Source organism: Trachypithecus francoisi, unplaced genomic scaffold (assembly GCF_009764315.1).
Source record: "Trachypithecus francoisi isolate TF-2019V2 unplaced genomic scaffold, Tfra_2.0 Lachesis_group10, whole genome shotgun sequence".
In the NCBI taxonomy this organism is placed as follows: Eukaryota; Metazoa; Chordata; class Mammalia; order Primates; family Cercopithecidae; genus Trachypithecus; species Trachypithecus francoisi.
In genome coordinates, this window is record NW_022681455.1 from 121,709,380 (window position 1) to 121,722,169 (window position 12,790).

Below are 12,790 nucleotides of genomic sequence, written 5' to 3' on the forward strand. Positions count from 1 at the left end.
TACTTAATTTATATAAGCCTAAATGTCATTCTCTGCACACGGTGGGGCAAGTTACAGTACATACCCGCTACAGTCGTTTTGAAGACAAAATGAGACACACCATGAGAAGTGTATCCACCAGACCTCCCTGGTACCCGGTAAGGCCTAGGTAACAACGGCGGAAATTACTGTACTTCTGCCTCACCCGCCACTAGACATTTGGGTTGTTTCCAATCTTTGGGAAGTAAACGCATTGCTCAACGTATTGATTTTTCTTTTATCTGACTACTGCCTGAAGTCACGTTCCTAGGAAGAATGGCTCGATTAGAGGGGCGGGGCAATACCTTTTACCTGCTGGCAGATGAAATTTCGCCCCCTGGCGGCCTCACCTAAAGTCCTCTCCATCCAAGGCGCGCCCTCCGCAGCCGGCAGGGAGCGCCGCGGCCTCCTGGGCCCGCCGGATGCTAATGAGCCTGGCGGCTCCGCCCTCTGCCGGAAGTGGCTGCGGCGGGGGCGGGGCCTGCGAGCTGGGCCCCGCGGCCGTGCGGGAACCATGGCGGCCTCGGAGGCGGCGGCGGCGGGGTCAGCGGCTCTAGCGGTGGGTGCCCGGGCCGTCCCGGTGGCCACGAGAGAAGCCGCCGCCGCCGCCTCGGGCCCGTGGGTGCCCCCGGGACCCCGACTGAGGGGCAGCCGGCCGCGGCCCGCGGGGGCGACGCAGCAGCCCGCGGCCCCCGCGCCGCCGGCTGGGGAGCTGATCCAGCCGTCGGTGAGTGAGCTGTCCCGGGCCGTGCGGACCAACATCCTGTGCACCGTGCGCGGCTGCGGCAAGATCCTGCCCAACAGCCCCGCGCTCAACATGCACCTGGTCAAGAGCCACCGCCTGCAGGTGAGCCCGACGCGGCCGGCGGCCCGGGCGGCTGGGCCTGGCTCCAACAAAGCGCCCGGCGCCGGCGCGCGAACCCGGCCTCGGTGGGACGAGCGCCCTGCGCGCCGCCGCTGCCCTGCCGGCCTTTGCCCGCCCCGGCCGGAGGCGGCTTCCGAACCCTCGCGACGGGCCCCGCAGGTGCGGCCTCTGGCGGGGAGTAGGAGCCGGGAGCCCCGGGTCTGCCACACGCGCCGGTTCCCTGGTTCCCTGGCCCCGAGTGTTGTGCCGGGCGCCGGCCCAGGCATTTTACACGTTTTTGCCCGTGACTTCTCACGGCAGTTTGGCGACGGACGCATCGTCTCCATTATATTAATGAGAAACAGATTATGCAACAACCTAGGTGATGCGGGGCTTTAAACCGGGGCCTCTGGTTCTGAAGCCCTGTGCTTGCCACCACACCCACAATTCCGCTCTTAGGTCCTGCCCAGTGGACTGTGTGCCAAAATAACTAGAAGACAGGGTTTTAAATGTTCTCACCACCAAGAGACAATACGTTTGAGGTCAAGGACACGTTAAATACTCTGACTTGATCACTGTGCAATGTATATGTGCATCCATGCTGCACACTGCACCCCATCAGTAGGAAGAATTACTGTGTGTCGAATAAGAATAAAAAAGTTTTAAAGGGGCGGTAGGTTTGCCTCTAAACACCATCAGTCAGTTTCACGGTGTTGGTAAGATCAGCTCAGGATTGAGACCTAAGGGAAATTGCCCCAGTGGTTCTTCTTTAAGAGGGGGACACAGTAAATACACCATGACAATAGTCTGAACAACCTTCCATGTTATGCAAAACGGGGCAGTCATTTTCAATCCTGGGACACATCTGTGACAAGCTTATTAAAAATCCAGATGTCCAACCCCACCCCAGACCTATTAAGTCATAATATCTCAGTCATTACAATGGCAAGTTTCCTTCCACCACTCTAGGCCAGCAATGACATAATTCAAAAGCGCAAGTCATTGAAAGCAGTTCTGCGAATATGTAGCTTTTGAAGATCTGGAGTAAATTTAGAGTACCCAGAGTATTGCATGTTCTGTCTGCCCATAGTCAGGTTTCTGATATCAAAGAATTTCACAGCAGAAAACTCTGAGGTTGTAGTCTCTAGTAGGACAGATGTGTCACCAGTGAAGGGTGATCTGCTCTTACCAGCATCTAAACTGAGGTACAACAGCGTTCTCAAATGAAGATCAGGGAGCCAGTCAGGAAATGTATTTGAGGTATGCTGAGGAAGACCCTGCAGGTAGGGCTGAATTGTTAGACTGAAAAGCTCTAGGTTTCTTTCAGCACACAAGTGTAACTCTGGGAATGGCTTTCAACCTATTGTTTTGTTTTCATACTAAATTGTAACTAAATCCTTTTTTTCCCTATTGTTTTTGTGGTTTTTTGTTTGTTTTTGAGACAGAGTCTCACTCCATCACCCAGGCTGGAGTGCAGTGGCCCCATCTCAGCTCACTGTAACCTCCACCTCCCGGGTACAAGCAATTCTCCTGCCTCGGCCTCCCTAGTAGCTGGGATTACAGGCACCTGCCACCACACCCTAATTTTGTTTTGTATTTTTAGTAGAGACAGGTTTCACCACGATAGCCAGCCTGGTATCGAACTCCTGACCCTCAGGTGATCCACCCACTTCGGCCTCTCAAAGTGCTGGGATTCCAGGTGTGAGCCACCGTGCCCAACCTAAATCCTTTATTTAATCATAACTTAGAATGAACTATTTCTTAATAGTTTCTGTTGTTCCTTTCTGTGGACTTGCTGTTAGGAGCTCTAGCTGTTTAAAAACCCTGGTAAACATCTGTTGAACATAAAGATGCCATTTACTTTTCAGGATTGGTTAGTATACCGTAGGTTTGTTTCTAATTATGTTGGGTTTTTTGTTTTGTTTTGTTTGAGACAGTCTCACTCTGTCGCCCAGGCTGGAGTGCAGTGGCGCGATCTTGGATCACTGCAACCTCCGTCTCCCAGGTTCAAGCGAGGCTCCTGCCTCAGCCTGCCTAGTAGCTGAGATTACAGGTGCATACCATGACGCCCAGCTAATTTTTGTATTTTCAGTAGAGATGGGGTTTCACCATGTTGGCCAGGCTGGTCTTGAACTCCTGACCGCAAATGATCCACCCACGTCAGCCTCCCAAAGGGCTGGGATTACAGGTGTGAGCCACTGCGCCCAGCCAGGGAAAACTTTTTTTTTAGCAGGAATTATACCTCACCAGATCCATCACTTTTTTTCTTGACAAACAGACTGACTTTCCTGTCTTGTCCTGGCTTTCTAACCACAGTGCCCAGTGGCCCCTGAGCAGCTGCTGTCTTGGTGCCTTCCTTTAATGAAGGTGGGCTGTGTGACACAATAGCCATCTATGTGATGGTGCCAGTATGGTGATCCGTACCCTCAGTCTGGTTACTACATAGAAGGCTCTTGCGGGGCTTGCTCTGTTACCCAGGTTGCTGTCAGACTCTTGAGCTCAAGTGATCCTCCTGCTTTAGCCTCCCCAATAGCTGAGACTATAGGCTCTGCCACCATACCCTGCCTCAAACATTGTTCTTTTTCTTTTGTTTGAGATAGTCTCACTCTGTCACCCAGACTGGAGTGCAGTGGCATGATCTTGGCTCACTGCAACTTCTGCCTCTCGGGTTCAAGCAATTCTCTTGCCTCAGCCTCCTGAGTAGTTGGGACTGCAGGCATGCTCCACCACGCCCGACTAATTTTTGTTTTATTAGTAGAGACAGGGTTTCGCCATGTTGCTCAGGCTGGTCTTGAACTTCTGACCTCAAGTGACCCGCCTGCTTCAGCCTTCCAAAGTACTGGGATTACAGGAGTGAGCCGCTGCGCCAGGCCTCAAACATTATTGTTGATACCTGTTTTCAAAGTACTGGAAGGAGGGAGAGGTAAGGACAAGGAACCGGGAGGAAGGCTGGCTGGGAAGCTATCTTAGGTTTTAAGAGCTGTGTTGACCAAAGACTCCACCTACATTCTGCCCTAAGTATCTCATTGGCAGATTTTCTTATAGGCAGTGGAAATTTTCGGTCTTGGTTACAGCTGCTTGCATAATTTCTTTCATTGTTTATATATTTTCTAGATTATATTTTCTTCCTCTCCCCACTAGTTGCTGTATGGTTCTTATTTTATTCTAATCTTTCTTCCCAAAACACCCCACCCGCAACCCAATCTTCCCTTCTTAACATAAATGATGAGCAATCCCTTCAGAACGAGGATGGGTGAGAATGAGGAATTGGACTGCAAGCTGTAGAGTATGTGCTGCCTTCTGGTTTGATGTGGATGCCTAAGGTATATGGCCATATTCCAGGTCTGTAAGGAAATCCAGAAATCTAGCCCAGCCTTGTGTACGGTGGGATTCATGGAGAAATGAAAGCCCTGAGGATTCAGGGCCAGGAAGAATAGAAGTAAATGCACATTTTTTTATTGCTAGAGATTCTTTTGTTCGTTGTGTATGAAAGCAGTGGAGGGGACAGGCAGGCACTTAACCTCTTATCAAGCAACATTTATATTTGTAAAACATGGCTTAGAGGATTTTGTGTTATTTTTAGTCCAGAGGTTTGCTTTTAATGATTTGCCAGAAATTTTTTAAGGAAAGGAAAGGTTCCAAGTTGCTCTATAGACTATATTGTGCAAAGATTTCTAATTTTAAATTTAGAATAAGATGACAAAGCAAACCGTTTCCTTCTTGGATGCTTTCTCGGAAGGCAGTCAGGTGGTACTAGAGTAGCTAGAAAGACAGTTTTTCCTAGTTTTTGCTATAGTTCTTACAATCCTTTCTTTTCACCCTCTACTCTTCAACTGTGTGTTCCTTTTCCTGTTGTGTATTTTCTTTCTGTCTTGTTACTGGATTGTTTCCCGTCATAGGTTCTTTATTCAGTTATGTGCACAAAAGATACAGTACAAAAAGTCTAGTGCATTTTAGTCTTGAAAGTATATAGAACTTCAGAATAAAAATACCACTTTCTCACTGAACTTCCATTTTATCGTGCCATTGCCATTTCTCATCTCAGCCATCCTACCCTTGAGCTTATTCTCTGAGGACAGAAATGGGAAGAAGGCCCCAAAAGCAGCGGGTGGGGGTGGGAGGAGGCTGCTGTGCTGGCGAGTGGTGGGGTGTTGGCTCTCGGAAAGCAGGGGCATGGACAGTGTCAGCTTGTTGCCATGACAGTGAGGTTATTAACATCCACTTTGACTATCTTTAGTGGTCTCTTCCCCAGGCATGATAGTTTTGGCTTAGATGGCCACCTGAAGAGATTCAGTATAATGCTACCAGTTTTTATTGAACATTTATTCTGCTCAAAACATTCCCAAAGGCAACAGAAGATACACATAAATCCCTGCCCATGAAAAGGTGTGGGGCATTAGAACGCATTCTCTTAGGTGTCATGAAGTAATGAGAGAAGACAAAGTAGTTTGAAGCTATGGAGTAAGGGACTTCGAGTATCCCAGGCTCAAGAAGTTGGAACTTGAACAGTACGGGGGTGCTGCTGAAAACGTTTGAGGGAGGTAATGGCATGATCGAAGCTATACTTGAGAAAGGTGAATCTGATAAAGTATGAGTGAAAAAGAGGCTGAAGGTCTAGTAATTAGATTAAGAGGCTAATGACGGCCGGGCGCGGTGGCTCAAGCCTGTAATCCCAGCACTTTGGGAGGCCGAGACGGGCGGATCACGAGGTCAGGAGATCGAGACCATCCTGGCTAACACGGTGAAACCCCGTCTCTACTAAAAATACAAAAACTAGCCGGGCGAGGTGGCGGCGCCTGTAGTCCCAGCTACTTGGGAGGCTGAGGCAGGGGAATGGCGTAAACCCGGGAGGTGGAGCTTGCAGTGAGCTGAGATCCGGCCACTGCACTCCAGTCCGGGCGACAAAGCGAGACTCCGCCTCAAAAAAAAAAAAAAAGAGGCTAATGACAAAATCCACATAAATAGGAGGACTTGAACAAAGGAGCACTGAGAAAGAAGAGGACAGGAGCTAGTAAAAGGCATTCAACGATGAGAGCACACACTACGGGGGAGCATGAGGGAGGTTGGAAGGGATAATGAAAGGATTACCGAGCATCACTGACAGTGTCTTCAAAATGAGCAGGAATCTTGTAGTGATCCTAATCCGTGGTTTTATGGAGCATTTCACAGCCTAGGAACATACGAGGGGGACATCTCCCTGGAATATAAATTGACTAAGAGGAGTTCAATTACGGTCAAATGAATGCAGGATTTTAGAGTCTTGCTTAGTATTCTCACCACATTTCATTTAATCTACTCATAGTCTTTTTCTCTTACCGCTAACACTAGATGGAAAAACTATAAGTTAATTAAAAGTATTTCACAAAATGTGCTCGTTTTCAGTCATTCTGTTTCCACTCCAGCCTGTTGTGTTGGTTTTTTGAAATAATTATTTAAAGTAATTTTCGTTTTGCAGGATGGCATAGTCAATCCAACAATAAGAAAAGATTTGAAAACTGTACCGAAATTCTACTGTTGTCCAATCGAAGGCTGCCCCAGAGGCCCTGACAGACCATTTTCTCAGTTTTCTCTCGTAAAACAGGTACTATATACTTCTCTGAGGATGAGATACAGAGGCTATAAAGCTATTGTGATTCTGATTACTTAGCAGACATAACTACAGAATCGAGTAGACAGCTGCTTGTGAGAGGAGATGCCTGCATGTCTCCCAGTTGGTATAAACCTGAGTATGCTGTCACACAAGTGGAAGGAAAAGCGGCTTGGTCTGGAGGGAATATGTCTAGAAGTGAGTTAGAGAGAGTAAACCAGTTCAGCAAAGAATGAGAACAAGTTTGCCCACAGATTTCCTCTGTGAGTCTGCATACCTCCGAGGGCCGAGAGCAAAGGCACAAAGGAACTGTTCTTCCCAGGGGAATAAGAACCTGCAGAATCCAGGAAAAGAATAGTTTTGGAAGCCGCAGTCTTAAGAGGAGGGAGGGCCCCAGTGACTGGGACAAGAGGTGATTCAGAACTGGAAGAGATTGGCATCTGAAATGTTCCCCCGAGGGTCTGCTGGTGGTGTCTGAGAAGAGCATTGGAAAGACATTTTTTTCCCCGCCCACAGCACTTACAGATCAGAGTGTAAATGCTGGGGACCATAGTTGTTTCCAGAACAATCCCCTCACTTTTCACAAAGCCAAGCAACAGGAAGAGGCATATATATAATTTTAACTGCAATGTGCCTGCTTTTACATTCTTTTGACTTGGACTGCTGTATTTTATATGTTATTTATATTAACAGTGTAAAATCATTATTAATTTGGGTGGATGAGGGTTTCTGAAATGTTTTGACCAGTTGCTGTTTTTCATCTGAATCCCTTCTGTGTTCTTCCTAGCACTTTATGAAAATACATGCTGAGAAGAAGCACAAATGTAGTAAGTGCAGCAATTCATATGGTACAGAATGGGACCTGAAAAGACACACAGAGGACTGTGGCAAGACCTTTCGGTGCACATGCGGCTGCCCCTACGCCAGTAGAACGGCATTGCAGTCTCACATCTACCGAACGGGCCACGAGATCCCTGCAGAACACAGGTGAAGGGAAAGAAATGATGGCACAAAAGTTAGTAGCTACGCGAAGCATTTCAGATGAAACATCCTGGAGAGCCAGTGGTGTGGGAAGAAAAAAGGCTTAGAAAATGTGTGACGTCGAAGAAGGAAGCTTTTGAAAATGGAAGCAGGTCTTGCAAATGACCCATGTCTGGGCCTGAAATCTTGACTCAGTTTTTTCCCCTGTTTTTTCTGCTAACCCTCTTTGAGAGTCCGTTGTTACTTCCATTTGAAAATCTCAGCTTCTAGAATTTTCTATGAGAGGGAACCAAACTGCCAACGAATAAATTTTATCATGAAACTACTTCATTTAAAGGTCAATTTTCATTTAGTGTGATAGCTTCCTGCCTTAGAAATGATAAAACTTGCATTATGTAAGTCTTTTAGCTTCTTTTGGCTTAAAGATCTGAGTTGTGTTCTAGTACTTAGATCTTAACAAAAAAAAAAGAAAGGTATGCTCCCTCCTTTTCTGTTTGCATGTTTCTGAAAGTTCACCTGCCATAATAGGACCAACTCCCAGAGTTGCGAAAGAAGGGATTTATCTTGTCTGGGTTGAATATGACCTCTGCTATAGAGGGAGGAAATGACATTTGTCAGTGAGGATAGAGTGTCATGGTCAAAGAAAGTTGTATTTTAAGGTTTTGTTTTTGCTCTGTCATTGTTTTCAGGGACCCACCTAGTAAGAAAAGGAAAATGGAAAACTGTGTGCAAAACCAGAAGTTATCCAACAAGACCATTGAATCATTGAACAACCAACCAATCCCTAGACCAGACACTCAAGAACTAGAAGCTTCAGAAATAAAACTAGAACCATCTTTTGAAGACTCTTGTGGCTCTAACACTGACAAGCAGACTCTTACAACACCACCGAGATATCCTCAGAAGTTGCTTTTACCAAAGCCCAAAGTGGCTTTGGTTAAACTACCCGTGATGCAGTTTTCTCTCATGCCTGTCTTTGTGCCTACAGCCGACTCCTCAGCCCAGCCTGTGGTGTTAGGTGTTGATCAGGGCTCTGCCACAGGAGCTGTGCACTTACTACCCTTGTCAGTAGGAACCCTGATCCTTGGCCTAGATTCAGAGGCTTGCTCTCTTAAGGAGAGCCTACCTCTTTTCAAAATTGCTAATCCTGTTGCTGTTGAGCCAATAAGTACTGGTGTTCAAGTGAACTTGGGTAAAAGTCCATCTAATCCTTTACAAGAACTGGGGAACACATGTCAAAAGAACAGCATTTCTTCAATCAACGTGCAGACAGATCTGTCTTATGCCTCACAAAACTTTATACCTTCTGCACAGTGGGCCACCACTGATTCCTCTGTGTCATCTTGTTCTCAAACTGATTTGTCATTTGATTCTCAAGTGTCTCTTCCCATTAGTGTTCACACTCAGACATTTTTGCCCAGCTCTAAGGTAACTTCATCTATAGCTGCTCAGACTGATGCATTTATGGACACCTGTTTCCAGTCAGGTGGGGTCTCCAGAGAAACTCAAACCAGTGGGATACAAAGTCCAACAGATGACCATGTACAGATGGACCAAGCTGGAATGTGCGGAGACATTTTTGAGAGTGTTCATTCGTCATATAATGTTGCTACGGGTAACATTATAAGTAACAATTTAGTAGCAGAGACAGTAACTCATAGTTTGTTACCTCAGAATGAGCCTAAGACTTTAAATCAAGATATTGAGAAATCTGCACCAATTATAAACTTCAGTGCACAGAATAGTATGCTTCCTTCACAGAACATGACAGATAATCAGACCCAAACCATGGATTTATTAAGTGATTTGGAAAACATCTTGTCAAGTAATCTACCTGCTCAGACATTGGATCATCGTAGTCTTTTGTCTGACACAAATCCTGGACCTGACACCCAGCTCCCATCTGGCCCAGCCCAGAACCCTGGAATCGATTTTGATATTGAAGAGTTCTTTTCAGCCTCAAATATCCAGACTCAAACTGAAGAGAGTGAACTTAGCACCATGAACACCGAGCCAGTTTTGGAGTCACTGGACATAGAGACTCAAACGGACTTCTTACTCACAGATACCTCTGCTCAGTCCTACGGGTGTAGGGGAAATTCTAACTTCTTAGGCCTTGAGATGTTTGACACACAGACACAGACAGACTTAAACTTTTTCTTAGACAGTAGCCCTCATCTGCCTCTAGGAAGTATTCTGAAACACTCCAGCTTTTCCATGAGTACTGATTCATCTGACACAGAGACCCAAACTGAAGGAATCTCTACTGCTAAAAATATACCTGCTCTAGAAAGCAAAGTTCAGTTGAATAGTACAGAAACACAGACCATGAGTTCTGGGTTTGAAACCCTGGGGAGCTTGTTCTTCACCAGCAACGAAACTCAAACAGCAATGGACGATTTTCTTCTGGCTGATCTGGCCTGGAACACGATGGAGTCTCAGTTCAGCTCTGTAGAAACCCAGACTTCTGCGGAACCACACACAGTCTCCAACTTCTAAAACTAACAGTGGAGTCCGTGTGTGAGACAGCATCTACCATTTCCTCTGCATTAAAACTATGGACTGGGGACAACAGTATTAATTCGATTGAATGTAGTTGATGATGCAGTTGCTTAGCTTCTTTGCGATTCTTTGCCTTTTGAACTTGTAAACAGAAATTTGTGTATAAATGTGAGTGTATTATAAAGTTTGAGACGTTGATCTAAATTGTTTTTGTGTTGCCTACATTTGCCTTTTCACAGCTAGTCTATCCATGTTAAAAAAAATGTATTTCATACCTTTAAAACCTATAGCCATTTAGCTGAAGCCCAGCTTACCAGGTTCAAGGGTACAAACTTCTCAAATCTTCAAAACATTTTAGTCAAAGTGCAATATACTTAAATTGCACCTAAAATATCTTTGGCAGTGCTTGTTAGAAATTCCTGATTCCTGTTACTAATCGCTAAAGAAACGGGATGCTGCCACCGTAGGATTTAAGCAGTGGTGCTTCCGTACTCTTAGACTTCTGCTGCCTGCACCTTTGTCAGCTGTGACGCCTCTTTTCTGATTTAAAGACACCAAGGAAAACTACAACTCTCTTTAGCTTTGAAGCAGTTTTCATGTAATCAGTGCCACCTCTTCCCTACATGAACTATTGATAACCGCATACAAGTGTATAGCACTTTACACACAAGAGGTTTATTGATGTAAAATTTTCAGCTAGGGAAACAGCAGCAGACCAGGCATGGTGGCTTACCCCTGTAATCCCAGCACTTTGGGAGGCCAAAGCAGAAGGATCACTTGAGCCCAGGCGTTCACCATCAGCTTGGGCAACATAGGGAGACCGTGTCTCTGGCAATTTTTTTTTTTTTTTTAATTCGCCAGGCATAGTGGCATGCGCCTGTGATCCCAGCTACTTGGGAGGCTGAGGTGAGAGGATCACTTGAGGAGGCTGGGGCTGCCATGAGCCATGATCATGGCACTGTACTCCAACCTGGGTAACAGGGCAAGACTCTCTCAAAATTTAACAAACAAAACCCAGCAGCAAGCACCTAGTGTAGTGTTCCTGCTAAATAAGGGTAGGTTATCCAAACCATGGGAACAGGGAGTTAGGGAAACATGCCTATGACCTCATCTTGGTGTGTGCCCTGTGAAGATCCTTTCTGCTCTCCACAGTAGGCCAGAGCTGGGGGCTTTGGAGCTGTTTCCCAAAGTGCACCCACAGACTGGATCTGAGTTTTGTCACTCAAAAGCAAGAAGAAAAGTGGGAAAGGGGCATCCCCCATTAGGTTTCAATGCTTTGCACTTCTGCTAAGCTTGATAGGGCAGCAGTGCAATCTACAATTATTTTAAAGTGAATTTCCTTCCATCCACCATTCTTTATCTTTTCCTTGAATAAGAAAAGATATCTAGCAAGGATATTACTTGTGCCTTGAGGCTAGCAGTTATAGGATAGATTCATCTAAAATACAGTATTCTGCATTTTTTTAAGAGAATAATACCAAACAGTCTTCAAAGAAAACAAAGAAGGTGAAGACCTGTTGCTTCAATAATCAAGAACGCTTCCTGTGTTTTGAGGTGGGAGCATGATCAAGTATACTTTGGGGATTTTCTGTATTTAGGAGATCTTGGATTCTTAATTGTTGGCCAAGTTCCAGTCAAGTAGGAATCAGTGCAGCCTGTAAGTTCGCCACATACACACACACACACACACACACACACACACACACAAATGCTCCTTTCTGTGGCATATGCTTGTGTTACTGAAAGCTAACTCCTCAAAACCTAGTAAGGGGACAAATGATTCATTAAAGTAAATTGATGGTTTTGCTACTAATTCCTATCCCATACATTTGATACAAAAGAAGTGTTGTAATGGATAAATAACATACCTTGGGCAGATGAACTCAACCTAGTAGGTGAGATTTTGCTTTGGTCACAGTTGCCTCTGAGTGTGGGTTTCAAAACAAAAAGCCTTAACTTAGAATTTCATTATGTTTTAGAATCATCACTGCCTTAATATTCAAGCTTCTATTTAAGTCCTCCTAATAAAGGAGAAATGCATGTTTATGGCTTTTTTGTAAATATAAATGGAGTGATCTATGGCTTAAAAAATTTTTTGTTTCTGTGACAATGTTTGTAAATCTAGCCAATAGAGTTATTTACAGAAAAAATTGAGCATGTAATAATACAAGAACTGTTTCCCCTCAAAACCTGAACCTGAATTATTTGTAAAAACTGAAATGTAGTGATTAAAGAGAAGCCAGAATTGTACCTTTTTTGTGAATTCTTGAACCTACTCATAATATGACTAATTTTATTGCCTTAAGTTTTCACACTCATTGTCTTCTGGAAGCCATATGATAAAATGATTTTATTTCATCATACCCACTTATTTTCATTATTGCTTTTCTTTTCATGAAAATATGCTAACAATTTTCCTAGAAAAGACACTCCAGGTAATACGAGCCGGACGGCTGACTATAGGTCCCTAATGCTTGTTGCATCCACAGAAAAGGACCAAAAGAATGAATAAAATACATTTTGACTACAATATCTAAAAGAAAATGAGGCCTGGCATGATGACTCACGCCTGTAATCCCAGCACTTTAGGAGGCTGAGGTGGATGGATCACCTGAGAACAGGAGTTCGAGACCGGCCTGGCCAACATGGTGAAACCCCATCTCTACTAAAAATACAATAATTAGCCAGGCGTGGTGGTGTGCGCCTGTAATCCCAGCTACTCAGGAGGCTGAGGGAGGAGAATCACTTGAACTTGGGAGGCAGAGGTTGCAGTGAGCCAAGACTGCACCACTGTACTCCATCCTGGGTGTCAGAGTGAGACTCTGTCTCAAAAAAAAAAAAAATGCTGGAGTAGGCCA

At 45.2% G+C, this 12,790-nt stretch overlaps 1 protein-coding gene across 4 annotated transcripts; it reads left to right on the forward strand.

Annotated features, from left to right (window-relative positions):
- Positions 1–483: 483 nt before the first annotated feature.
- ATMIN (ATM interactor) lies at positions 484–12,182 on the forward strand. Of its 4 annotated transcripts, none has more exons than XM_033219104.1 (4): positions 484–865; positions 6,318–6,443; positions 7,237–7,436; positions 8,120–12,182. In XM_033219104.1, exons 1-4 carry the CDS (start codon positions 533–535, stop codon positions 9,927–9,929), a joined length of 2,469 nt encoding a protein of 822 aa, XP_033074995.1. In that variant the 5' UTR covers positions 484–532; the 3' UTR covers positions 9,930–12,182. The 4 variants fall into 4 exon arrangements, with proteins under 4 accessions (XP_033074995.1, XP_033074996.1, XP_033074998.1 ...); XM_033219107.1 differs by lacking the exon at positions 484–865 and adding an exon at positions 1,093–2,122; XM_033219106.1 differs by lacking the exon at positions 484–865 and adding an exon at positions 3,643–3,785.
- The last annotated feature ends 608 nt before the right edge of the window (positions 12,183–12,790 follow it).